The sequence below is a fragment of the Pleurodeles waltl genome, chromosome 3_2 (genome assembly GCF_031143425.1).
Source record: "Pleurodeles waltl isolate 20211129_DDA chromosome 3_2, aPleWal1.hap1.20221129, whole genome shotgun sequence".
NCBI classification, from domain to species: Eukaryota; Metazoa; Chordata; class Amphibia; order Caudata; family Salamandridae; genus Pleurodeles; species Pleurodeles waltl.
The window spans coordinates 225504546-225530898 of NC_090441.1; the positions used below are offsets into that span (position 1 = coordinate 225504546).

The window sequence follows — 26353 nt, forward strand, 5'->3', positions numbered from 1 at the left end:
ATTAAGGCAGGTGTCCCCTTTGTAGCAGAGGAGCAGGTCATAGATTCGCAAGGGAGATTTGCCCTGGTCCGTGGAGGCTTGCGGGCTGGGCCATAGTACTGGGCTCTATCTATGCCCCAAATGTGGACCAGGCTTCCTTTCTGCATAATTTATCCCACCACCTGGCGGGTTGGAGTGACTACCTTTGGTTACTGGGAGGGGATTTTAACAGTGTGCTAGATATTGGCTTAGATCGTTCCTTCCCCCCATTGCCTACGTCCCCTGCTGTGACAGCCGCTCGTGGGTTGGTGAATTGGACGCAACACTGGCACCTGGCAGATATATGGCGGCAGGGGCATGCTGCAGACAGAGTTTACTCGTACTATTCTGCTCCGCACTCCCTGCATGTGCGTCTGGATAGGATGCTCTGCACGCGGAATTTGGCCTCTGCGGTAGTAGGCGTAGATTATCTGGGGCGCACGCACTCAGATCACAACCCCCCACCTGTCCCTACCCGGAAACTTAAGCCTGAGCTCTTAGAGGATGCCGCTTTTAAGGCATCACTGGACACGGCGATCCCTGAATTTTTTTAGCATAATGATGGTACTGCCTCTTCGGGCTTGTTGGAGTGGGATGCCTTTAAGGTCTTCATCCGAGGTCACTGCCTGGGGACTCAGTGGAATTTGCGCTGCTCGATTGAGCAGGACCTGACTCGTATAGAGCGAGGCTCACTGCGCCTAGAGAGGGAGGCTGCTAGGAGCCTCGCAGAGGAGGCATTGTTGTCCGAGGCCCGTGCTGAATGTTTGTCGCTGCTTGAACGTCTGCGTCATCTGAATTATGCTGCGTACTCAGCGCGACTGCATGCTGCGTCAGATAAGTCGGGCAGACTTCTGGCCTGGCTGGTTAGTGGTGACCGCGATCATGGCCCGGTTATGGAGGTTCACGCGGAGGCTGGTGATCTGGTGCATTCGCCTGAGGAAATCCATTCTGCGTTTATGCTGCATTACCAGGCGCTATATGCCTCAAGGGTGCTATCCCCTGATAGTCTTGTAACGAGTTTCTCGCTGTTGTGGAACTCCCATGTCTGACGGAGGACCAGGGGAGGGCACTGGAGGAGCCTCTTGATCTAATTGAGATACAGGACAGTATTCGTGAGCTAGCGTCTGGCAGAACACCGGGCCCGGGCGGTCTGCTGGCTGACTTTTACAAGGCATTTACTTCAATTCTGGTGCCCAAGTTACTCCGCGTTTATGAGGAGGTAGTGCAGAGGGGATGTTGGATGACATCTCAGAGGGAGGCGTTGCTGGTGTCCCTTCCCAAACCTGGTAAGGACCCGGTGGAGTTGTTCTCGTACCGGCCGCTAGCGATGCTCAACACAGACTATAAAATACTGGCCAAAACGTTGGCAATGCGTCTTGCGCCTGTAATGCCGGACCTGGCACACCCGGTTCGGAATGGGTTTGTGCCGGCGAGGGATACGTCGCACAACATCAGGCGGCTGTTTTGCATCATGCACTATGGGAGACGGGGCTGGCTGCGTGCAGGATGTCTTGTCCTTGACTTGGAGAAGGCCATTCTCTAGAGTGGCCCTATCTATTCAGAGTCTTGCGGCGGTTTGGCATTGGACCCCACTTCACTCGGATGGTTAAGTTACTATACACTAAACCTCAGGTCCGGATTAAGCTGGGAGGCATTGTATCAGAGTCCGTCAATGTGTGCAGAGGTACGAGGCACGGTTGCCCTCTTTCCCCGTTACTGTTTTCCCTTGCCAAGGAGCCACTGGCAGCGGCTTTGCGTGATAAGGGGATTGATTGGGGTACTACCCTGGGGGATGGCCTGCACGTGGCGTCGCTGTATGCTGATGACCTTTTTTTGAATTTCAGGGATATTACGGGAATCCCCCCAGAGGTCGGGACCCTGGTGCAGCGATTTGCTTTGTTCTCTGGCCTCAGGGTCAATTGGTCCAAATCATGCCTCTTCCCCTTTGAATCTACGCTTCCGAACCCAGAGCTTTGTCTTGCTGGGAGTATTGTCCCATGGCAGCCATATACATTCAGATACCTAGGAATCCGTATTTATCACCGGGAGGGAGTCCTAGTTGATGGAAACCTTAAGAGAGCGGTGTCTTCGATCAAACCCCAGATGGCTTTCTGGCAGACGCTGCCGCTGTCGGTGGCAGGCAGGATAGCGCTTCTAAAAATCATAGTCTTACCGCGCCTATTATATTACTTTTCTAACCTCCTGCACTATATCCCCCCCCAGCTTTTTTAGGAGTCTGGAGTCTACGTTGAGGGAATTCATTTGGAATGGAGGCCGCTGCAGAGTTGCTCTGAAAAAGCTGTATCTGCCGCTGGAGAAAGGTGGCTTGGCGGTTCCTAATTTAGAGCACTACTACCTGGCCTCTCAGCTCCAATGGGTGTCCAAATGGCTGGCGGGTCTACATCTCACTGACACAGCAACCACGGAAGGCCCCTGGTCCCTAATGCAGGTGTCGCACTTATTTCACCCACTCGCGCGGGTGCCATTGCCGGGACAACTATTCCTTTAGGTGGCTTGTAGCTGTTATCATAGGTCCCTACGCCTCACTGGGGGGGTGGTCCCATTTGCTCCAGCCTTGGCGTTGTTGGGTACTCCTCACGGCTTTAAGATTACGTCGGGCTCTGAGCTGTGTGCGTGGCATGCGGTGGAGTTATATACACCTCAATGATGATAGTAAGCTAATTCCGTTTCCTACACTGGTTCAGGAGTCGGGCTGCCAGCAGGACAGTTTCTGTTATATAACTCGTTGTTGAGGTCTTTAGCATCCAGGTGGGGCGACATGTCAGTAGCCCCTCCCACGCATTTGCTGATACAGTACATACAGGTGATGGGGCAGGGGCGGCACCTGATTAGATGGTTTACTGATGCGCTGCGCACGCACACAGCCCTAGAATGTGATGCGCTGCGCGCGGCCTGGGAAGGGGATGCAACCGTCTCAGTCACAGATGTGTAGTGGAAATCAGCCCTCTCTGGCCACATTAATATACCTCGCAACTCTAGATTTCACCTGATCCAATTTTATATAATTTACAGGGCCTACCTCACTCCAGCCCGAGTGAACAGATACTTTGCTCGTCAAGATGCAGCCTGCCCCAGCTGTTCTTATATAGATGCAGACATGATACACATGCTGTGGTCCTGCCCATGCTTGGGCTGCTTCTGGAGGGCAGTGGTGGGCTGCCTGTCGGAGTGCACGTCGCATCCAGTTCCATTCACCTGGGAGGCATGTGTGCCGGGCCTTTTTTCCAGGGGCGAGCGGCATAGAGCTGCGGTGCGATTTATGGACCTGGGCCTGATAACGGCTAAGCGGCTGATCACTCGTAGGTGGAAGTCAGCCGACCCACTAGCTGAACAGGCCTGGCAGTATTCATTTGAGGAGTGGGCAGGTGCGGAGGGAGTGGAGTTGAAAAGAGAAGACGCGCTGGGGCTACGCAAGTATCTGTTGTCGGATAGCTGGGAAGAGATGTTGTCATGCCTGCGGAGTATGGGTCGGGCCCTGAGGCGGAGGAACTAGTTTAACTGCTGAGATGGATGTGCACCTGCTACTGGCGTGGGAGCGTGTGGGGGGTGCTGGTGTCTGGGTGACCGGTCCGGTCTCTGTATTGGAGTTGGGGTTAGTTGTTAACAGGACAGCATGTGTCTGTGGCTTGCATGTACTCCCGTCCTCCACTGATGCGAATGGATGATGCAGGGAGGCTCCCGGCGTGATTTAATTGCAATCTATTGACTGTATAAATAGCACGCCAGCGGTTGTTAATGTTCTTATTGTTATCTGTGATTTGTTTAAGCTATATACCTGCCAGCAAAAAAACAGAATAATACATGTATGAACGAGCTGATCCTCAGGAATGGTTTGCAGAGAAATGGAATTATCTGTTGTCCTTTTAGTGGTCTGCAGGCTTCAAGACTCTAATATATGAACCCTCTCTCTGAACTCTACATGTCCGCTAATCCTGTGCTATGTGAGCATGGGCAAACTATAGCTCAATACGCTAACTGGAGGTCCAGTTATAAACTGACTTGACGTCTATCTTCTTTGGATGTGTGTATTCAATTAATTTGTAACTGCGCAACTTATCCTAAAGTTGTTGAATGTCAACTGTTATTATATGCTGAAAATCATAATAAACAGATTTGTGAGAAACAAAAATGGTGGTTGGCGTATTCAGCTTGAGGAGGATTGCCCTAGAAGAACAGGATGTTTTACTTGCAAAAGCAGGATAACATAAATTAATCCTTTCCTGCTACCAACCCTGTTTGTCACCTCTCTTTTGCCTGCCACCTGCAAAAATCTCTATCTTCAATATTACCTTGATCCATGTGAAGGTTTGTAGGGTTTATAGATGAAGAAGGAGACAGGAAGGTAACCATGATGGATAAGTGTATGAGCACTGTAACACAATATCCATTAATTTAGAAATCATAGATTTTAAGTCTTTGATTTCAGATTGCAGTTGCAAAATCTGAGAGCCCATTGGCCCCACATTACCATCAGAGTTCTGTCGAATCAGAAAGTCAGTGTGTGTCTCTCTGTTAAAACGTGGCCACTATCACAACTAAGGTCCAAGTCAGTGTCTCAGTAAATTAATCCTTGGTAGGTTAGCCCACAAGACGTTTATCTTAACTTAGGAGACAGGTGTGTAAAGCATTTCATATCAACAAAACAGTAAATAAGAAATGTACAATGCACAGTTTATACAAATAGTGAATGTGTGTATCTTTCAAATGACAATAATACAATGTATGAAACAGGAGCTAAGTATTTCTATAGATTAAATCAAAATGTGCTTTCCAGTGCCTAAAAGCAAGAAGTGCCAACCACGGACATCTGGTCACACCTGATAAGGACAAAGCTTGAGGCTGACAGCGATGAAGCCCAAGTCGAATCCACTGAGCGGTAGGCCTAGGTCAAAATTGTACCTTCAGACTGAGGAACTGATTTGGAGTTTGGCGGACGAGTTACTCCACCACAAACGCGATGGATATCCTGTCCGCTATATTACGATTGCCATAGAATATAAAGGGATCATAATCTGGCAAAAGGGATATCCATCACGTTTGTGATGGAGTAACCCCATCCACCAAACTCTAAATCAAGCTTTTTATCTCGACGTCAAGCGACGTCAAGCGAGTCTCCTCCTCAGGCCGGCTTGCGGTTCAACTACAGCAGCTTGGCTCAGCGCAATGCCCCAGTCAACTCCTGGAGGTCTTGCTGATTGCAGAAAGCTCCTGCGCTTCAGCAGGACAAACCTTAAATTCACACAGGGTCATGGTTTGACATTGTAGGCTTAACTCTGAATGACGGGCCAGTCACCCTATGGAACTTTTATCACAAGTGCTCTAAACGTCTCTGTAGGAAAGTACCATCTTGCCTGGCATGTTACCCCCATTTTTCACTGTATATATGTTGTTTTAGTTGTATGTGTCACTGGGACCCTGCTAGTCAGGGCCCCAGTGCTCATAAGTGTGCCTGAATGTGTTACCTGTGTTATGACTAACTGTCTCACTGAGGCTCTGCTAATCAGAACCTCAGTGGTTATGCTCTCCCTTTTCTTTCAAATTGTCACTAACAGGCTAGTGACCAATTTTACCAATTTACATTGGCTTACTGGAACACTCTTATAATTCCCTAGTATATGGTACTGAGGTACCCAGGGTATTGGGGTTCCAGGAGATCCCTATGGGCTGCAGCATTTCTTTTGCCACCCATAGGGAGCTCTGACAATTCTTACACAGGCCTGCCACTGCAGCCTGAGTGAAATAACGTCCACGTTATTTCACAGCCATTTTACACTGCACTTAAGTAACTTATAAGTCACCTATCTGTCTAACCTTTACCTGGTAAAGGTTGGGTGCTAACTTACTTAGTGTGTGGGCACCCTGGCACTAGCCAAGGTGCCCCCACATTGTTCAGGGCCAATTCCCCGGACTTTGTGAGTGCGGGGACACCATTACACGCGTGCACTACATATAGGTCACTACCTATATGTAGCTTCACAATGGTAACTCCGAATATGGCCATGTAATATGTCTATGATCATGGAATTGCCCCCTCTATACCATCCTGGCATAGTTCGCACAATCCCATGATCCCAGTGGTCTGTAGCACAGACCCTGGTACTGCCAAACTGCCTTTCCTGGGGTTTCACTGCAGCTGCTGCTGCCAACCCCTCAGACAGGCATCTGCCCTCCTGGGGTCCAGCCAGGCCTGGCCCAGGATGGCAGAACAAAGGACTTCCTCTGAGAGAGGGTGTTACACCCTCTCCCTTTGGAAAATGGTGTGAAGGCAGGGGAGGAGTAGCCTCTGGAAATGCTTTCATGGGCACATTTGGTGCCCATTTCTGCATAAGCCAGTCTACACCGGTTCAGGGACCCCTTAGCCCTGCTCTGGCGCGAAACTGGACAAAGGAAAGGGGAGTGACCACTCCCCTGACCTGTACCTCCCCTGGGAGGTGCCCAGAGCTCCTCCAGTGTGCTCCAGACCTCTGCCATCTTGGAAACAGAGGTGCTGCTGGCACACTGGACTGCTCTGAGTGGCCAGTGCCATCAGGTGACGTCAGAGACTCCTCCTGATAGGCTCCTTCAGGTGTTGCTAGCCTATCCTCTCTCCTAGGTAGCCAAACCCTCTTTTCTGGCTATTTAGGGTCTCTGTCTCTTGGGATTCCTTAGATAACGAATGCAAGAGCTCATCCGAGTTCCTCTGCATCTCTCTCTTCACCTTCTGCCAAGGAATCGACTGCTGACCGCGCTGGAAGCCTGCAAAACTGCAACATAGTAGCGAAGACGACTACTGCAACTCTGTAACGCTGATCCTGCCGCCTTCTCGACTGTTTTCCTGGAGGTGCGTGCTGTGGGGGTAGTCTGCCTCCTCTCTGCACGGAGTCGTCCCCCTGCAACCGCAGGCACCAAAGAACTGCATCACCGGTACCTTGGGTCTCCTCTCAGCACGACGAGCGAGGTCCCTTGAATCCAGCAACTCTGTCCAAGTGACTCCCACAGTCCAGTGACTCTTCAGTCCAAGTTTGGTGGAGGTAAGTCCTTGCCTCCCCACGCCAGACTGCATTGCTGGGAACCGTGACTTTTGCAGCTACTCCGGCCTCCGTGCACTTCCAGCGGAAATCCTTTGTGCACAGTCCAGCCTGGGTCCACGGCACTGTAACCTGCATTGCACGACCTCCTAAGTTGTTCTCTGGCGACGTGGGACTCCTTTGTGCGACTCCGGGTGAGCACTGTTTCACGCATCCTCGTAGTGCCTGTTTCTGGCACTTCTCCGGGTGCTGCCTGCTGCTGAGAGGGCTCCTTGTCTTGCTTGACGCCCCCTCTGTCCCCTGACGCAATTTGCGACATCCTGGTCCCTCCTGGGCCACAGCAGCATCCAAAAAACCCTTACTGCATGATTTGCAGATAGCAAGGCTTGCTGGCAGTCTTTCGGCGGAAAAACACTTCTGCACGACTCTCCACGGCGTGAGGGATCCGTCCTCCAAAGAGGAAGTCTCTAGCCCTTGTCGTTCTTGCAGAAACCTACGCTTCTACTGTCCAGTAGCAGCATCTTTGCACCCACAGCTGGCATTTCCTGGGCATCTACCCATCTCCGACTTGCTAGTGACTTTGGGACTTGGTCCCCTTGTTCCACAGGTACCCTCGACTGGAAATCCATCATTGTTGCATTGTTGGTTTGTGTCTTTCCTGCAGAATTCCCCTATCACGACTTCTATGTCCTTTGGGGAACTTTAGTGCACTTTGCACTCACTTTTGGAGTATATGGTTTGTGTTGCCCCTATCCCTATGTGTCCCCATTGCATCCTATTGTAACTATACATTGTTTGCACTGTTTTCTAATACTATTACTGCATATTTTGGTATTGTGTACATATATCTTGTGTATATTTGCTATCCTCATACTGAGGGTACTTACTGAGATACTTTTGGCATATTGTCATAAAAATACAGTAAAGTACCTTTATTTTTAGTATATCTGTGTATTGTGTTTTCTTATGATATTGTGCATATGACACTAAGTGGTACTGTAGGAGCTTCACTCGTCTCCTAGTTCAGCCTATGCTGCTCTGCTAAGCTACCATTATCTATCAGCCTATGCTGCTAGACACCCTATACACTAATAAGGGATAACTGGGCCTGGTGCAAGGTGCAAGTACCCCTAGGTACTCACTACAAGCCAGTCCAGCCTCCTACAGTCTCAAAAATTCTGGATCTTCTTCCAGAAGGTTCTTTTGGAGTTGTGCAGTGTCCACAACCTTGAACCAAGATTCTAGAAGCTTTGAGTTGCTCCTTGGGAGTTAGGACTACAATTCCCACATTGCACATGCACCTGGTCAAATCCTTAAAGTGCCATTGGACGCTGGTCAGCTTGGCTCTTCTTGCAGGACTTGATGCAGGGGAGTCTTGGTAACTCCTTAGTACCTGTTGCTTGCAGGGAGTCCACTCCTGAATCTAGAGAAGCAAGGCAAAGTCATTTTTGTGGTGAAGCCAAGTGTGTACAGCATGTGCAGTCCTTAAGAGTGCAGTCCTTCTTGATGCAGACCAGGGATTCAGAAGGGCAGTCCTTCTTCTTGTGATTTCTTACAGCAGGGATCTGAGATGCTGGGAAGCTCTTACACCTTTATCTAGGTTTCTGAGCTGGCAAGCAGGAGGGCACTCCTGACCAAAGGGATGCAGAATGCCAACTTCTTTGATAACCACTTCCTGCAAAATGTCGCACATTTCAATACCAGAAAGCACTGGTTCTCTAAAATTCAAGATGGAAAACAATTCTCCTGGAGATTTAGGTTTGCTAAGCCTTCATACAGGTGTGCCTAACCTTTCCCTACACTCCCCTTCCACACCCTCTCCTAATCTAATTACAGATTATCCGCTGTGTGTGCGGGAAAAGGGAGAGGTCTTCAGTCTGTATTTTGCCTCCTTTGAAGACCAGTTTGGCCACCTGTCCCACTTTCTGCTCCAGCATCTTCTGTTGCAGTTCTCTGCCCCCGATGGTTTCTTTGTCCCAGCCCAGGCCACTTCATACCTCATGAAGGTAAATTGATCCAGCGTATTGAAGGCTGAAAAATCCGAAAAGGCTACCACAGGGCTGATTTTAGGTAACTTCAGGAAAGTTATAATAAATTTAACTCTGGCAAGAAGGACATTTTGGGCTCTTTTCTAGCAATAGGTATTAGCCTATGGAGCTATTGTACCACAATGAGGAAACATGACATTGGCAGTTTTTTCCTCACCAGGGCTTATAAAATAACTTTTACAATGTCCCTGCTTATGATAATGTGGCACTGTCAGTCCTGACAGCCTTCTGGTGGTCTTCTCCCAACTTTTTACCTATTCCCTCTATTTTTCTGATCTGGTTTTTGCTGGTTTTAGGACTCTGCACACTTTACCACTGCTAACATTTGCTCACACCCAATTGGCATTTTCAATTTACTTGTAAGTCCCTAGTAAAGTGAACTAGTTGTGCCCCGAGCCTGTAAATAAATGGAACTAGTGGGACTGAACCACTGACCGTGCCACCCACATCAGTAGTCCCTTAACCACGTCTCAGGCCTGTCATCGCAAGGCCTGTGTGGCAGTTTCACTGGCACTTGGACTTGGCATTTAAAAATACTTGCCAAGACTTCTATTCCCCTTTTATTACATATACGTCACCCCTAAAGCAGACAGTAGGTAACCCATTGGGCAGCGTGCTAGGTTTTACCTGTCCTGGTGGGGAAAACCTCCAAAAGTCATTTTTTACCACCGTGGGGCCTGCTCCTCTTATAGACCAGCATTGGAAATTCCCTTGTATACTTTTAAGTGGTAAAATCTGATCTGAGAGGAGTCACCTTGTCATGTTTGGTATGCCAAGCTATCAGAGTGCGAGCACAGTATAATTTGGATTGTGCTGTGACTTACCCTGACTAGGGCTGTGGTCCCTACCTGGACAGGGTTGATACCTCTGCCAACTAGAGACCAAATTTCTCACATGCACCCTACCCTTGGAGCACCTGGGGCAGACCTTAGGGGGTGGCTTATATGTAAAAATAAGATGAGTTAAGACTTTGGAAGTATTTTTAATTCTGAAGTCGCCTTTGGGTTTAATTTTATTTTAAAAGCAGCCAGTAAGGCAGGGCTACCTTTAAAATGACATCTGACACCACATAAGTGCACCGATAAATGCATTAACTCCATTGTGGTCCCTAAACCTACATGCCTTACCATATACTAGAGACTTACAGGTAGGTTGTCAGAGCAAATTATAATTATGCCTAATTAGCTTATACCTTTCAAACAGAGCTCTGGCCCTGATGATCACAGTCCAGGGCACAGTCAGAGTCAGTAACCACCACTATCAGCCAAAAAATGGGGGTGATCAGGGCCAAAAGGATGACTTTCTCACACTCTCACTAGCAAGTAAGATGTTCTGCAAGCTCAAGTGGGGTGTTTCTGTTGAACATCTGGGAGGAATTCAGGAAGTCTAATTGTATAATCTATATAGTCCTCCTGGTTCATTTCCATGAATTTCTCTTGTGGCTATCCTCACTTCATATCGGTAGTCAGCTCCAGAACCAGTGATATTCCTCGCATGCATGTTTTGTATTGTTTGTATTACGATGTGTGCAACTATTTTCCTTGAATGCTGCATGTGTCCGTTGGAATGTAAATAGGTAGCAGGACTCCCCATAAGCCTGGCCTGTGGACATTCCTTGTTCTGCTAGGCATGTCTTACACACTTTCTATGTAATCTGCATGCTTTTGTTTTCATCGACCCTCAGTAAGTGGTTGGTTACATTTCGAGAACCTCACAGGTCACTTGCATGTGTTGGTTTGGTTCACATTTGCATCAAGTTTGTTTCTTTTGGTCCAGATAAATTCCAATTGGATAATGAATTTGCTGTACTTTTTCTTTTTTTCTTTTGTCTCCTTTTAATTAACTTTCTTATCTGTAGCTCGTGTCAGCTTGTATATGAACTTTTGTCCTCAGGCATATTCTTCTGTCCTGATGATGATCCTTTTACCCCTTTAAGGGTTGAAGAGTCATCCACTGCATGCCTGGATTCAATCACAATGGACTGATTTGTTATATGTATATGAGCAATGGTACTTTGTAAATAGTGACTATCACCATTTGGTCTCATTTGTCACATGTGTAAGTGTGAGCTTTTTTGGTGTGCTTATACATACTCGATCTTTGTTGATCCAGATTGTAACCATGCGGTCTTCTTTACCATGGGCTAGCCTGAGCATTTTTGATTTTTAGAATTGACTGTTTTTCTCTTGTTGCAGCTCTTACGTGATGAGTGAGTATCTTTGCACAATAAATGAAAATATACGCCCATTGGATATTACATTATAGGTTTACTTGTGTTCCTATGCACTTTCTATTGTCTTTAGGTGTTATACACATGCCCTCTAGACCCAAGGGGGGATTTACCTTTGTTTATAAAAACAACTTTCTAAAAGTGACATTTTAAAAATTGGAATGAAAATTCTGACTTCACCATTAAATATTGTTTATCATTACAGTTCCATAGGTACCTCCTCTCATTTCGGAATTACAGCTTATTAAATGTAATAAGGAATCCCCAGTGTTATCCTATGGGAGGGGCCTCACAGTAGTCACAAATAAACTTTTTTTCCAATACCAGGTCATGTAAAAGTTAAAAGCAAATGCCCAACCTTTTTATTACAATGCATACACCCTGTCCTATGGGCTACCTATTGCTTACATTAGAGTGACTTATATTCTTCAATGTCTTGGATTAATTATCTGAGTGTAGGGCTCTTGAAGGGAATTTGTGCCAAACAAGGAGGAGAGTTCAAGAGAATTTTGGTGGCCAGGGTTTGATGACTAGACTACAAAGTGAATGAACAGTTGTATTTAGTACAAGGAAAGTGAGAAAAGGCTCAAGGTAGACGTACAATCTGAAAAGAGCTGTGTCCATGAGTCAGGCGAGCCATGGCATAGTGTTTGCATGGATTTTATTGGACCCAGGGCAGGGTTGAGGAGAGAGTTCAGATTTGATTTGGTCTTGGCAGGTGTTTGTTCTAAATGGTTAGTTGTACAATTTATGAGTGTGGTTACCATGAGGGCCACTATATCTTTGCAGGAGTAGGTTTCTACATACCCTCTCTATGGACAATGATGATGAGGATATTTTTGAATGAGTGCAATACCCAGCACCATTGTGTTACTTTTTGTAACCCCTAGTGCAATGGTACTGCTGAGAGGGCTAATCACTTAGTGAAGGGAGCTATTCAGATGGCAAATCACAATAGTGGAGATTTGAGCAAATGTGTACATGATCTGGTGTGGGCACTTTGCACAACTGTAAATAGTGTGACATTGTTTTCATGGTGAGGTAATGAGGTATCACAAACCTTCCACCACATTGTTGCCAATATGGTTGAAGGATTACATGGTAAAAGATGTTCCTCAAATAAATTGCAAAAGGAGATTGTCTTCTATGGAGGTTGGAGATCGGGTCAAGGATGGATATGTGAGGAGGGTTTTCTTCAGGTTTTTGATGTCATTTAATGTGAGAGATGTGCAAGAGTGGTATGTGTTGCTTGGGGATGGTGACAAGTGGAATAAATGAAAGGTGGCTTTGTGTATCAAAAGGGGTGAGAGTGAGGAGAGTGGTGAAGAAAGTGTCTGCAGTGAAATTATGCTTATGGGTGGTGGTGATTTGAGGAACAATACCAGAAGTGAAGGAACTGAAGGAAGAATGCATGGTTCTGGTGATCAGGGGAAGGTATGTGGAGGTGCTTAATAGAGGGCGATTTCAGAGTGAGAAAAATTCGGATGAGGAGAGAACGAATACCTCCAGCCTATTTTAAGGATTATGTGCAGTAGTAAGAACTGTTCTTTTTCAAGATGTCTTATTTTGCTTTTAATTTTTGTTTATTGTACACTATGTTTGAGTTTTTTGTTTATCTCTTGGTTGGGAAATGGGTGTGTTTGTGACGTTAAGCCTTTGTGCTGAATCCTGTGTTCTGAAGGTTGTGATGTTGACTTCTGAAGTGAGAGTTCCATGGGAGTCAGTTAAGTCTTTGGCTGGCTCAAGAAATGTCATGCTTCTGCATGCTGCAAAAAACTCACCTTTGTACACCTCTGTTGGTGTATGGCTTGCTCATCATCACATTATATCCATAGAATATCTCATTTCTTGAAGTGGTAGCTCTCTGGTTTAACAAGTAAGCTTCAGTAAGTTCTGGTTCTTTCTCTATCCCTTTTTTCTCCCGCTCTGTTGTTCTCTCTCCTTCTATTACTTTACTATCATTCTTGAGACCTCATATTTTCTCTTCCTCTCTCATTCTCTCTGCCTTTCGCTCCTTCTCTTTCTCTCCCTCCCATCCCCCTTCCTGCTTCTCTTTGATTGAATAAGTTTGATATGAGGACACTGTGCTGGGGGTGTACATAAAATACATAACCATATGGTTTGATATATAAGTAAATGTTTAATTTCTCTCTGTTTCTTTGCAGTTGATACAGATTTAGTTCGCCTCTCTAATGCTGCAGATCCTTGTGCTGGGGTTGTGCTGGTTATTTTAGGTGGCTTCGAAGGAACAATCTGTGACTTGTATTGGGATATGAAAGATGCCGCTGTGGTCTGCAGACAGCTGGGATGTGGAGTGCCATACTCAGCACCTGGAGGGTCTGTCTTTGGAGGCTTCCGTCACATTTCTCCTATTATATCGAATGTGAACTGCAGAGGAGACGAGCCCAGTGTGTTGCAGTGTCCATATGACTCCAGACCACAACCATCTTGTTCACAAAAAAGGGATGCGTCGGTGCATTGCACAGGTAAGAAACGTGTCACATCCTACAGGCAATTCTGAACAATCAGACATTTAGTCCAAATGGAGGCAACAACATATGGGAGTTAATTGCGAATAACACAATGCAAGACATCTTGTGTTTCTTGGGTCTGTCCTACACAAATTCTGTAATCTTTCTCACTTTCTGAATTTGAGCTCAAAGCCCAGATCATTCAGTCGAGGCAATACAGATCTGGGCCGTTATTGGCATTTTCTGTGCCCTCTTAAAACATGGAATGTTTCTGAGAACTAATATGTTATATCTTTTCCAACAGTGGGTGTAAGTTATAGGTTAAAAAAGTTAACGTTGCAGTCAGAAGACTGCAGAATTTTCAGAGCATAACTATCACTTTTGACAATCTGCCACGTGAGTGGGTTCTCTAATATTGTAAATGTAAAAAAGGTATTTATTTTCAGGTTTCAATTATACATTTCCATAGGGAAACTACATGGTTGGGGTAGAGGTTTTCACACGGTAAAGTATGTGGAACAAATATAAAAGTTTATTTAACTCAAAAAGAAATCTTAAAAATATTTGTATGTTAAATATTAAGGTGAATATATTGTGTGTGTTTACTTTAAGTGTTGAAGAAAATAAAACATTCTGCAGTACTATTCAATTAACTTTGACTTCAAACTTTAAATAATGGAAATATGTTAAATTAATTTAGAAACATATTTCTGAACTTTAAATTAAAAAAATAATTTCCATCTAAATAAAAAGAAAACATTTTTAATGTTCAATAATACTTAAAAAGGGATGAATCGAAATTTTATAAAATCAATGTAATTGTTTTTGTAGCTGTTTTCTTATATTATTTTCTAATTTCAAAAAAGGCTATGTAAAAACAAAATTAGCATTATTTCATATGGGAATTTAATTTTTAGTCCCTACCCCATAATTTTCCATGGGAGGGTGTTGCAGCACCAGTGGTTGGCCATGCGTAGAGCTGGTCTTAATTCTATATTTTAGTAGCAACTTACCCCACCAGGAGTTTATGAACACAAGAAATTACTAAACATACTTAAAAGTATGAACTTACTCAACTGTGTGAGTTACCTTTGTGAATCAGGCCATCTCTGTATCACTTTGCTGACATTCTATCTAAAATATATATGGTCATTCATGCATGAGAACAGCATGATCTCGAGTTTCACATGTATGGAAACCGGAAAGTCAAAACTGTGTCAAGGCTGAAAGACATTTAACAACTGTGTCTGTGGAGGTGCATCTGCCTTCAGAGAATGAAAACAGAGATCCTGTACTGGGGAAGGAAGAAGAGTGTCCCATCATTGTTGTTCCATCTATGAAGACCACTCTGGCTTCAGCACAGAGAGCCAATTAGCAAGCATCCAGCTTAGGGGTAAATGTGCAAAAATAGGAGTACATGAAAAACTCCTTCTCACTCCACTGGGTTCCATTAGATTTCTGAATATGTAACCAGGTAAGTAAATCTACTTTTATAAGGAAATGCTCTTGTCTCAGCTATACTCACCATATTCCCCACTTTCCTCTTTCTACTTTGGGTTAATTTTTTTTAAATTAGTGCTGTGACTCCTCTGAGGATGTGGATCAGTGGAACCAATAAAAATAAAAATGAAACAATCAAAAACATGTTTAAATTGGGGGGTAACAGAAGTGGGGCCAAAAGGGCAGTTTGAAACAAAACGTTTATAGGTTGACAAGTGGGGCAGAATTGTTATTGGTATAGAGGCGATAATACTGGGTGGTAGGAATTTTGTGGATTCCTGCAGATTCTGGAAGGTTTCATCACAAACATGTAGGGAAAATATGTGATTTCAAGCAAAGTTGGAAGTTTGCAGGGCATTGTGGGTAAGAAAATGGTGTGAGGCACATGTGAAGCACACCACCCTGGACTCACCCAGATGTTTAGTTTTCAGATGTGTCTAGGTCAGGTAGATTTTTTTTCAAGGTGGCAGCATCCCAAAGTCCAAAAAGTGCAGTCACTCACTATTACAAGTGGGAAAATATTTGGAGTTAGCCAAGCTCTCTAGGCCCAAATGTAAAATCAAAACCCAAAATAATAAAATGTCCTCTTGCTTGCCATTAGGATAAGATCCTTTAGTTTGCAAGAGGGGGCTGAAAGACTGTTACCCACTTCAGTTGGGGTGGGTGGCATATCCATGCCCATACTGGGTGGCTGCCCCCACCCCTCTATTTGTTTTTAAATTCCCTGGCTTCTAGTAGGCTTTCTGCCCCCCCGGGGGGGCAGTGGTAATTACCCCATCTGCCCACCAGTGGTCAGAACAACTTTGTCCCTATTTCTTTGGGGTGGAGGTATGGCCATTTCTTGGGGGCAGATGGGTTTACAACAATAGGCTGATCTGCCCCCAGGGGGGCATAAATGGCCATCATTAATGTATACCCATGGGGAGAGACTCTTGCCCAAGGGGCTGCCCCCTAAACAAAACACACACACAGATCCCTGGTGCCTAAGTGGTTTCTGACCCCCCTAGGGGGAAGAGAAGCCTAATAACAAAAGGCCGATCTGCCCCTATGGGGGGCAGAAAAGCCAACAATAATGTGACCACATGAGAAGCGACCCTTGCCCCTGGGGGTCACCCGCCCAAACAAAACACACACAAAACAATCCCTGGTGCCTAAGTAGTTTTTGTTCCCCTTGGGGGAAGATGGGTCTAATAGAAATAGGGGGGCAGAAATGGCCTAAAATAATATCCATGGTGATGGTCCTTGCCCAAGGGGCTGTTCCCCTCCTGTAAAATAATAATTAAGAAAAAATCCCTGGTGTCTAGTGGTTTCTGCTCCCCTTTGGGGCATTGGCATAGTTAAAATAGGCCAATCTGCCCCCCCCAGGGGAGCATAAATGGCCTAATATATTGTGCCCCTCTGGGGAGCGACCCTTGCCTAAGGGGTCACTCCCCTTATGTAATAAAAAATAAAAAAAAAATCCCTAGTGTCTAGTGGTTTCTGCTCCCTTGGGGGCAGATGGGCCTAATTAAAGTAGGCCAATCTGCCCCCAAGGAGGGCAGAAATGGCCTTTGAAAATACCCCCCTTGTGGAGCTTCCCTTGCCCAAGGGGCGGCTCCCCTTATTTGTTTACCACCAGTAAACAAACTCCCTGGTGACTAATGGGCATTCCTGCTGCACGCTCGCTATGCAAAGCCTTTCCTTTCCTTTCCTTTTCATGCCTCTTCCACCTCCCCTTGCCCCGTCCAGAGGAGAAACAAATCAGTTTCTCCTCCCAGCGGGATGGGGGCGACCTCTGACGAGGTCAGTACGCAATCACACGCTGATGTCATCAGATGTCAATTGGGCAGGCATGGCAGCGGAAGCAATTCCGCTGCCATCCCTGCCCTGGGGGTGGATGGGAGGTCCATGGGGAGCACTAGCGGTCCCCCGTCGGCCACATGCAGGACATAATGGCTAAGTTTGTGGCACAGCAGCGCTGTGCCACTAGACTTAACAATTACGTCCACGGCAACAAAGGAGTTAAAGGTAAATGAGATGCATTACAAACAGTAAAAAAAAATTTGCTGCCCCAATTCACAAAGGGGAAGGGGTCCCTTGGGGACCCCTTCCCATTTACAAATGGGTTACCACCAACTTGAAGTTGGTGGTAACTGTGATTATTTTACAACCGCATTCGCAAAACAGTCTGACATACCACTGCGACTCGCTATTTGGAAGAAACGCCCTCGGCACGCCCCTTCCAAGTAGCGACTCGCAAACCTATTTTGCGATTCGATAATTAGATTACCGAATTGCAAAAAAGCATTGGTACATACCAAAATGCTATTTTCATGTCGCAAATGGCCTGATTCTGCGAAGTGGGCTGTTTGTGACGAAAATAGCTCTTTACTTCTGACAAAATGTCACTTGCTTTGCTATCTTAGTGTATTAATTTTGAGACACTTCATTTCAGCTAGACACCAAGAGTGAGATGCCCTGTGCCTCCCTCACAGTATGATAAGAATGCTACTTTATGATATAAATAGTGTCCATGCTATTTTTCAGTGAGAGGACCTTCACAGAACTGTGACTGAGATACAGCATTGCTGACTCCAACCTTCATTCTGCCTAGAAGGATAACATGCACTGACTGCCAGTAACCTGGCACCAAGCTATCAGGTTTAGGCCATTACAATTGATCTGGAAGAAGGTACTCTTTAGTATAGTATTAGATACAGATAGGAGTACACAAACATTACCATTACCGACAATTGACATGGTTGAGTTGTTCACCCTGTTCACCATTTTCACAACGTTGGTTACAGTAGTATGTCTCATCTTTCTAATAATCACAGCTCATATTTTAATGCAAGAATAGAATCATTTCAATCAATGTTTTGACAATGTTTTTGGTATCCTTCTTCTGTCTAATTTTGAAGTACAAGAGAAACTGATAAAAGTGTTAGGTCTGTTTCAACCGATTGCTCAGGAATCAGGGTGTCATGTTTGAGGTTGCTAATAACATCTTTGCCTGGTCTGTTTGGGGATTGGATGTGGTACTGTTAGCTAGCTGGGATTCAATAACACTTACTGACTGTACATGTGGGATAAGACTCTATATTGTAAAGTTTGTGTTGGTCTAATACACAGTCCTGCTATATCTTTCTGAACCATTTATACATAACATTGCGCCACTAGCATTTTATGTCAGGTACCTATTTACGGGTCTCATGAGTAATTTTCTTGGACGTACCCAACGTTCCTTTACATCTCTATACAGCGATGTCCATGGAGAAAGGGATATATCCTGATTAGCTTAATAGGAAGCACCTATTTATGTCTAACGGGGAAGATGTTACCTTTGTGATTGAGGCCAACAAAGCTTATAAATGGAAATTATTTCCAGTTTCCCACAGTCCATGCTAACACACAAACATTTCATACATATACTGAAGGTGCGCTTCGAAGTCAATTTAGAGCTTATGAATATTGATGAATATTTAGAAATGTCATGGATAATTCGGGAATTGGTTCCATGGTGCCCTTCCATAGGTATTACGTAATGTAAGCCTGGGTCCCGTCAGCAATGACATGGCAACCTGGCCAGTTTTAGCCAGCTACATATCATATACAAATTCAGGACCATTAAAAAAAGATGAACTTTGTGGTCTTTACACTAGTCTGGTTAGACTGTATAGACGTTTAACACAGTGCAGTATGTGTACAGTAAAGACTACCCCAGCAAAGGCTGTTCAAGCTGGGAAGTCACAGTTACTATTAATGCCATTGTGGGTAAAGTATCCACCAAATAGGAGGATATTCTGTTTTGGAATATACGGGACCCCAAGTCAAGTCCCGGTCTACATCACTGAACACCAGTGTGAGGAACTGGGTTGTTGATTGACTGGGGTGTGATCCCTGGGGGTTCACTCAGGCTGGGTCCAGGTGCAGGTTTACGATGATGGGAGCCTGCCATGTCCCTGTGACTCAGAACAGGAGACCAGCGAAACTAGCCCTTGGAGTCACTTCTGATGTATTGGGTGCAGGCGGTGACTCTGGGCTCTACAAAAGGGATGACCTCTGAAAGTTCCAAGTAGGCTATAGGCAGGAAAACAGTACTTCCAGGTACAGCATAGTCTGGCAGAGTGCACAGCAGGTCTCACCAGCAGACAGTCCTTTGAAAGTCCTTCCGCAGGTCCAGTAGTAAACTGAAGAGTAGGTCTGAGCACCCTATTTTTAGATCCTGGTGCTCTGCTCTGTGAAGTTGGAAGACATTTCTAGAAGGGTTCCAGGAGTTTCCTACCTCCCCTACTATGGATCCTAGCTGGCTGCACTGACAATACAGAGTTGTTAAGCCGATTGTGTGGTGCAGAGATCAGCCTATTCAGCTGCAATTGAGATTGTGCTTAGCTCGGCCCCATCACGTCAGTTAATGGTAAATTAATGCTCTGCTAATTCCACTATTGTGTGACTGTCTGTGGAGAATTCACAAAGTCTCAACTGTTAGTTACATCCAGTCATGTGACCTAAGGCAGGCTGCAGGTACAGAGGGCTAAGGGCAGAAAACTGACAACTTTCTAAAAGTGCCATTTTCAAACTTCTAATGATAAATCTGACTTCACCATTAAGAGGGTTTATCATTACAAGTTCATAGATACCAAACATGAAATATCCACCACCTCTGGTTTAGGAATTACACCTTATTTAATTTAATAAAGAATCCCCAATGTTATCCCATGGGAGGGTTAGGACTCACAGTAGTAAAATGCAAATTTGGAGTTTTTCACTACTAGGACATGTAAAACTAAAGCATACATGTCCTACCTTTTAAATTACATAGCACCCTGCCCTATGCGCTACCTTAGGAGTAACACGTATGTAATAGGGGAAGGGCATGGGGTTTTAAATGCCAAGTGAACATGGCAGTGGGACACTGCCTTCAGGCTGCAATGGCAGGCCTGGGACGGGTTTTAAGGTGCTACTTAAGTGGGTGGCACAATAAGTGCTGCAGGACCACTGGTAACATTTAATTTATAGGCCCTGAGTATATGGTATAACACACTACAAGGTTCGTACATGTAAAGCAAATATGCTAATCAGATCGATGCCAATAAAACCACATTTTAGTTGAAGAGCACAAGCAATTTAGAACTGGTTAGCAGTGATAAAGTGCACAGAGCCCTAAGACCAACTAGAAAAAATCCAGCTAAAAGTAGGAGGAGGGGCCATTTTCAACATGACTCCCCTCCAGCCAAAAGCCAGGGTAGGCTGTTCAATATCATGATGGACCATGATGGACTTTCCTGCTTAGGGGATAGAATGTGGACCTTCTATTGCAGGGGCACTAGTCAGTTATACGTTCTCTGAATTTAGTTAGACCCCACTGTCTTCACTTTCCTAAGCCACTGAACTGACCCGTGGGGAGCCCTTCTTTTCACCTGTGGACCCCACCTGTGGAGCACCTAACCTTAACATGCTCACAGAAGCATCCCAGTAGACAGGCAGTACTGTTATGGCCAACAAAGTGATGTGTCCTGTTCCACCCCTTGGATCAGACTTTGTCCCAGGCCAAAGGAAAACTCTGTCCACAAAGACACCAACCAACAGTTGTTAGTGTCAAGAGTCAGGACCCAGTCCTCCTGGGGGTTCCTGACCTGTGGGGTTCGAGGTGTCAGGCACCGTTTGCCACTCTCCCTCCCACCATCTGAGGGGTAGTATCCTGAAACTGGTACCCTAAGTGTGAGAAGGTAGCCTCTTTCTAGCCTTGTTACCCCCACTTTTGGCCTGTTTGTGAGTGTATGTCAGGGTGTTTGTCACTGTTTTCACTGTCTCACTGGGATCCTGATAGCCAGGCCTCAGTGCTCATAGTGAAAACACTATGTTTTCAGTATGGTTGTTATGTGTCACTGGGATCCTGCTGGTCAGGACCCCAGTGCTCATAGGTTTGTGGACTATATGTATGTGTCACTGGGACCCTGTCACACAGGGCCCCAGTGCTCATAGGTGTGCATGTATATGTTCCCTGTGTGGTGCCTAACTGTCTCACTGAGGCTCTGCTAACCAGAACCTCAGTGGTTATGCTCTCTCATTACTTTCAAATTGTCACTAACAGGCTAGTGACCATTTTTACCAATTTACATTGGCTTACTGGAACACCCTTATAATTCCCTAGTATATGGTACTGAGGTACCCAGGGTATTGGGGTTCCAGGAGATCCCTATGGGCTGCAGCATTTCTTTTGCCACCCATAGGGAGCTCTGACAATTCTTACACAGGCCTGCCACTGCAGCCTGAGTGAAATAACGTCCACGTTATTTCACAGCCATTTTACACTGCACTTAAGTAACTTATAAGTCACCTATATGTCTAACCTTTACCTGGTAAAGGTTAGGTGCAAAGTTACTTAGTGTGAGGGCACCCTGGCACTAGCCAAGGTGCCCCCACATTAGGGTGCCCTCACATTGTTCAGAGCCAATTCACTGAACTTTGTGAGTGCGGGGACACCATTACACGCGTGCACTACATATAGGTCACTACCTATATGTAGCTTCACCATGGTAACTCCGAATATGGCCATGTAACATGTCTATGATCATGGAATTGCCCCCTCTATGCCATCCTGGCATTGTTGGTACAATTCCATGATCCCAGTGGTCTGTAGCACAGACCCTGGTACTGCCAGACTGCCCTTCCTGGGGTTTCACTGCAGCTGCTGCTGCTGCCAACCCCTCAGACAGGCAGCTGCCCTCCTGGGGTCCAGCCAGGCCTGGCCCAGGATGGCAGAACAAAGAACTTCCTCTGAGAGAGGGTGTGACACCCTCTCCCTTTGGAAAATGGTGTGAAGGCAGGGGAGGAGTAGCCTCCCCCAGCCTCTGGAAATGCTTTGTTGGGCACAGATGTGCCCAATTCTGCATAAGCCAGTCTACACCGGTTCAGGGACCCCTTAGCCCCTGCTCTGGCGCGTAACTGGACAAAGGAAAGGGGAGTGACCACTCCCCTGACCTGCACCTCCCCTGGGAGGTGTCCAGAGCTCCTCCAGTGTGCTCCAGACCTCTGCCATCTTGGAAACAGAGGTGCTGCTGGCACACTGGACTGCTCTGAGTGGCCAGTGCCACCAGGTGACGTCAGAGACTCCTGCTGATAGGCTCCTTCAGGTGTTAGTAGCCTTTCCTCTCTCCTAGGTAGCCAAACCCTCTTTTCTGGCTATTTAGGGTCTCTGTCTCTGGGGAAACTTTAGATAACGAATGCATGAGCTCAGCCGAGTTCCTCTGCATCTCTCTCTTCACCTTCTGATAAGGAATCGACCGCTGACCGCGCTGGAAGCCTGCAAACCTGCAACATAGTAGCAAAGACGACTACTGCAACTCTGTAACGCTGATCCTGACGCCTTCTCGACTGTTTTCCTGCTTGTGCATGCTGTGGGGGTAGCCTGCCTCCTCTCTGCACCTGAAGCTCCGAAGAAATCTCCCGTGGGTCGACGGAATCTTCCCCCTGCAACCGCAGGCACCAAAAAGCTGCATCACCGGTCCCTTGGGTCTCCTCTCAGCACGACGAGCGAGGTCCCTCGAATCCAGCGACTCTGTCCAAGTGACCCCCACAGTCCAGTGACTCTTCAGCCTAAGTTTGGTGGAGGTAAGTCCTTGCCTCACCTCGCTGGGCTGCATTGCTGGGAACCGCGACTTTGCAAGCTACTCCGGCCCCTGTGCACTTCCGGCGGAAATCCTTCGTGCACAGCCAAGCCTGGGTCCACGGCACTCTAACCTGCATTGCACGACTTTCTAAGTTGGTCTCCGGCGACGTGGGACTCCTTTGTGCAACTTCAGCGAGCACCGTTTCACGCATCCTCGTAGTGCCTGTTTCTGGCACTTCTCCGGGTGCTACCTGTTTCAGTGAGGGCTCTTTGTCTTGCTCGACGTCCCCTCTCTCTGCAGGTCCAATTTGCGACCTCCTGGTCCCTCCTGGGCCCCAGCAGCGTCCAAAAACGCCAAACGCACGATTTGCGTGTAGCAAGGCTTGTTGGCGTCAACCGGCGGGAAAACACTTCTGCACGACTCTCCAAGGCGTGGGGGATCCATCCTCCAAAGGAGAAGTCTCTAGCCCTTGTCGTTCCTGCAGTATTCACAGTTCTTCAGCCTAGTAAGAGCTTCTTTGCACCAACCGCTGGCATTTCTTGGGCATCTGCCCATCTCCGAGTTGCTTGTGACTTTTGGACTTGGTCCCCTTGTTCCACAGGTACCCTCAGTCAGGAATCCATCGTTGTTGCATTGCTGATTTGTGTTTTCCTTGCATTTTTCCTCTAACACGACTATTTTGTCCTTAGGGGAACTTTAGTGCACTTTGCACTCACTTTTCAGGGTCTTGGGGAGGGTTATTTTTCTAACTCTCACTATTTTCTAATAGTCCCAGCGACCCTCTACAAGGTCACATAGGTTTGGGGTCCATTCGTGGTTCGCATTCCACTTTTGGAGTATATGGTTTGTGTTGCCCCTATCCCTATGTTTCCCCATTGCATCCTATTGTAACTATACATTGTTTGCACTGTTTTCTAAGACTATACTGCATATTTTTGCTATTGTGTATATATATCTTGTGTATATTTCCTATCCTCTCACTGAGGGTACACTCTAAGATACTTTGGCATATTGTCATAAAAATAAAGTACCTTTATTTTTAGTATAACTGTGTATTGTGTTTTCTTATGATATTGTGCATATGACACTAAGTGGTACTGTAGTAGCTTCACACGTCTCCTAGTTCAGCCTAAGCTGCTCTGCTAAGCTACCATTATCTATCAGCCTAAGCTGCTAGACACCCTATACACTAATAAGGGATAACTGGGCCTGGTACAAGGTGCAAGTACCCCTTGGTACTCACTACAAGCCAGTCCAGCCTCCTACACTAAGGCTGAATGAGAGTCAGGGACGAGTCCCCCTACCACTCCAGTTGTTCCTGCAGAACTGGAATGTGAGCTACCTAAAATAATTTCTAAAACATATGCTTCTTGACGTCGAGATCATTTGAGAACCACACCTGGTAAGCCACAACTTAAAGGAAAATCTGACTCAGATACCACAAAACAAGAGAAACAGAAAACAATGAGTGAATCTCCACAGCCGGAATCCACTGAGAAATGTTACAATTTGTGTAAACGTGATACTATTAAACAGCCTGAAAGGTATTGTATTCTGATACACGTCCTTCTCGTTTTTTTCAGCACTCATAAGACAGAACGTTAGAAAGAGTGGGACGTGGTGAACACAAGCAGTAAGAGTATGTGAAGCAGAAAATGGATTTACAAAACTTCTCTGACGTCATCATAAACAAGCATTTGTAATGCAATGGGTCCAGCGTTTTCTCAAGTTAAAGCTATTAGCTTTGTAAACTCGTAACCGGACTTTTCTTGCCACATAAACTGAAAAGTAAAACAGTTTTACAGAAGCGAGCTGACGGCTGCCATAAGCACAAAGCAAACACACAAAAGGAAACAGAACTTCGCTCACGGTGAAACCTATCGGCAAAAGTGCAATTATCCATGTAACCGGCAAAAGTGCAATTATCCATGTAACAGGGTCAATGTCATGCAAAGCGTTCAACTACTGCCCAGCGAGATCACGCTAACTACGAAATCAAGAGAAGAAAATAATGCAGAAACCAAAACTGAAGATACAGAGCCTCGTATGTTTTCCATAGTTTACCTGTGCGCTCAAGGCTGGTGTAGGATGCTGGCCTGGCTTATAGTGGGTACCTGATGGAACTTACACTCTGTGCCAGGTCCAGTTATCCCTTATTAGTAGATTAGTAGTGTTCTAGCAGCTTAGGCTGATAGAGGTAGCTATAGCAGAGCAGTTTAGGCTGAACTAGGAGACATGCAATACTCCTACAATACCACTTATATCATATAGCACTACATTATAAGAATCACAATACTCAGAGTTACTAAAAATAAAGGTACTTTATTTTAGTGACAATGTGCCAAAAATATCTGAGAGGATATACTCCCTTAGGAGTTAAGTAAAATACACAAAATATACACAAAAACCAAAATCAGGTAAGTAAACAGTTAGAAAAGTAGTGCAAACACTGTAGAATACAATAGGTTGCAATAGGCCTAGGTGCAACACAAACCATATACTCCAAAAGTGGATCGCGAACCACAAATGGACCCCAGGCCTAGTGTAGTGTGTAGAGGGTCGCTGGGAGTGTAAGAAAACACTAAGGGTGTCCAAGATACCCCACCCCAAGACCCTGAAAAGTAGGAGTAAAGTTACCCTACTACCCCAGAAACACACTAAAGTCGTGATAGGAGATTCTGCAAAGGCAACAACTGACTGCAAAGCACTGAAGATGGATTCCTGGACCTGAGGACCTGTAAAGGAAGATGACCACGTACAAGAGTCACGCCCCGGATAAAGGTGCTAAAGGACTGCCTCCAGGTGGAAGAAGCTGAAGATTCTGCAACAACAGAAGACGCCTGGAACTTCTCCTTTGCTCAGAAGATGTCCCACGGTGTGCTGGAGGATGCAGAGTTGCTTCCACGCAGAAAGATTGCAAACAAGCCTTGCCAGCTGCAAGACTCGCAGTTGAAGAAAGTGGGTGCTGCCCGGGCCCAGGAAAGACCAGGATGTTGCCCCTTGGAGGAGGAGGCAGAGAGGGCGCTCAGCAGCACAGAGAACCCACGCAGAAGCAGGCAGCACCTGCAGAAGCACTTGAACAGGTGTTCAAGAAATCTGAGCATGGCGGTCGTCTCAACACTACAAAGGAGGGTCCCACGAAGTCGGTGGTCAACTCAGCAAGTTGAGCAATGCAGGACAGAGTGCTGTGCACGAAGGATCCCTTGAAAAAGTGCACAGAAGCCCTAGCAGCTGCAGTTCACGCAGTACACAGGATTACTGTCTGGCGTGGGGCGGCAAGGACTTACCTCCCCCAAATTTGGACAGAAGGACCACTGGACTGTTGGGGTCACTTGGATCCAGCTCCTGTGTTCCAGGGACCACGCTTGTCGAGATGAGAGGGGACCCAGAGGAAAAGTGAAGCAGAAGTTTGGTGCCTGTGTTGCAGGGGGAAGATTCCGTCAACCCACGGGAGATTTCTTCTTGG

General features: G+C 46.1%; 1 protein-coding gene across 1 annotated transcript in view; it reads left to right on the forward strand.

The window, feature by feature from the left end:
* Positions 1-26353, forward strand: part of LOC138286373 (scavenger receptor cysteine-rich type 1 protein M130-like) — a 793269-nt gene that overhangs the window by 541388 nt on the left and 225528 nt on the right. The window contains exon 13 of the mRNA XM_069226532.1: positions 13490-13810. Within this exon, the coding sequence (XP_069082633.1) occupies positions 13490-13810 (321 nt within the window). The remainder of the gene's footprint in view (positions 1-13489; positions 13811-26353) is intronic.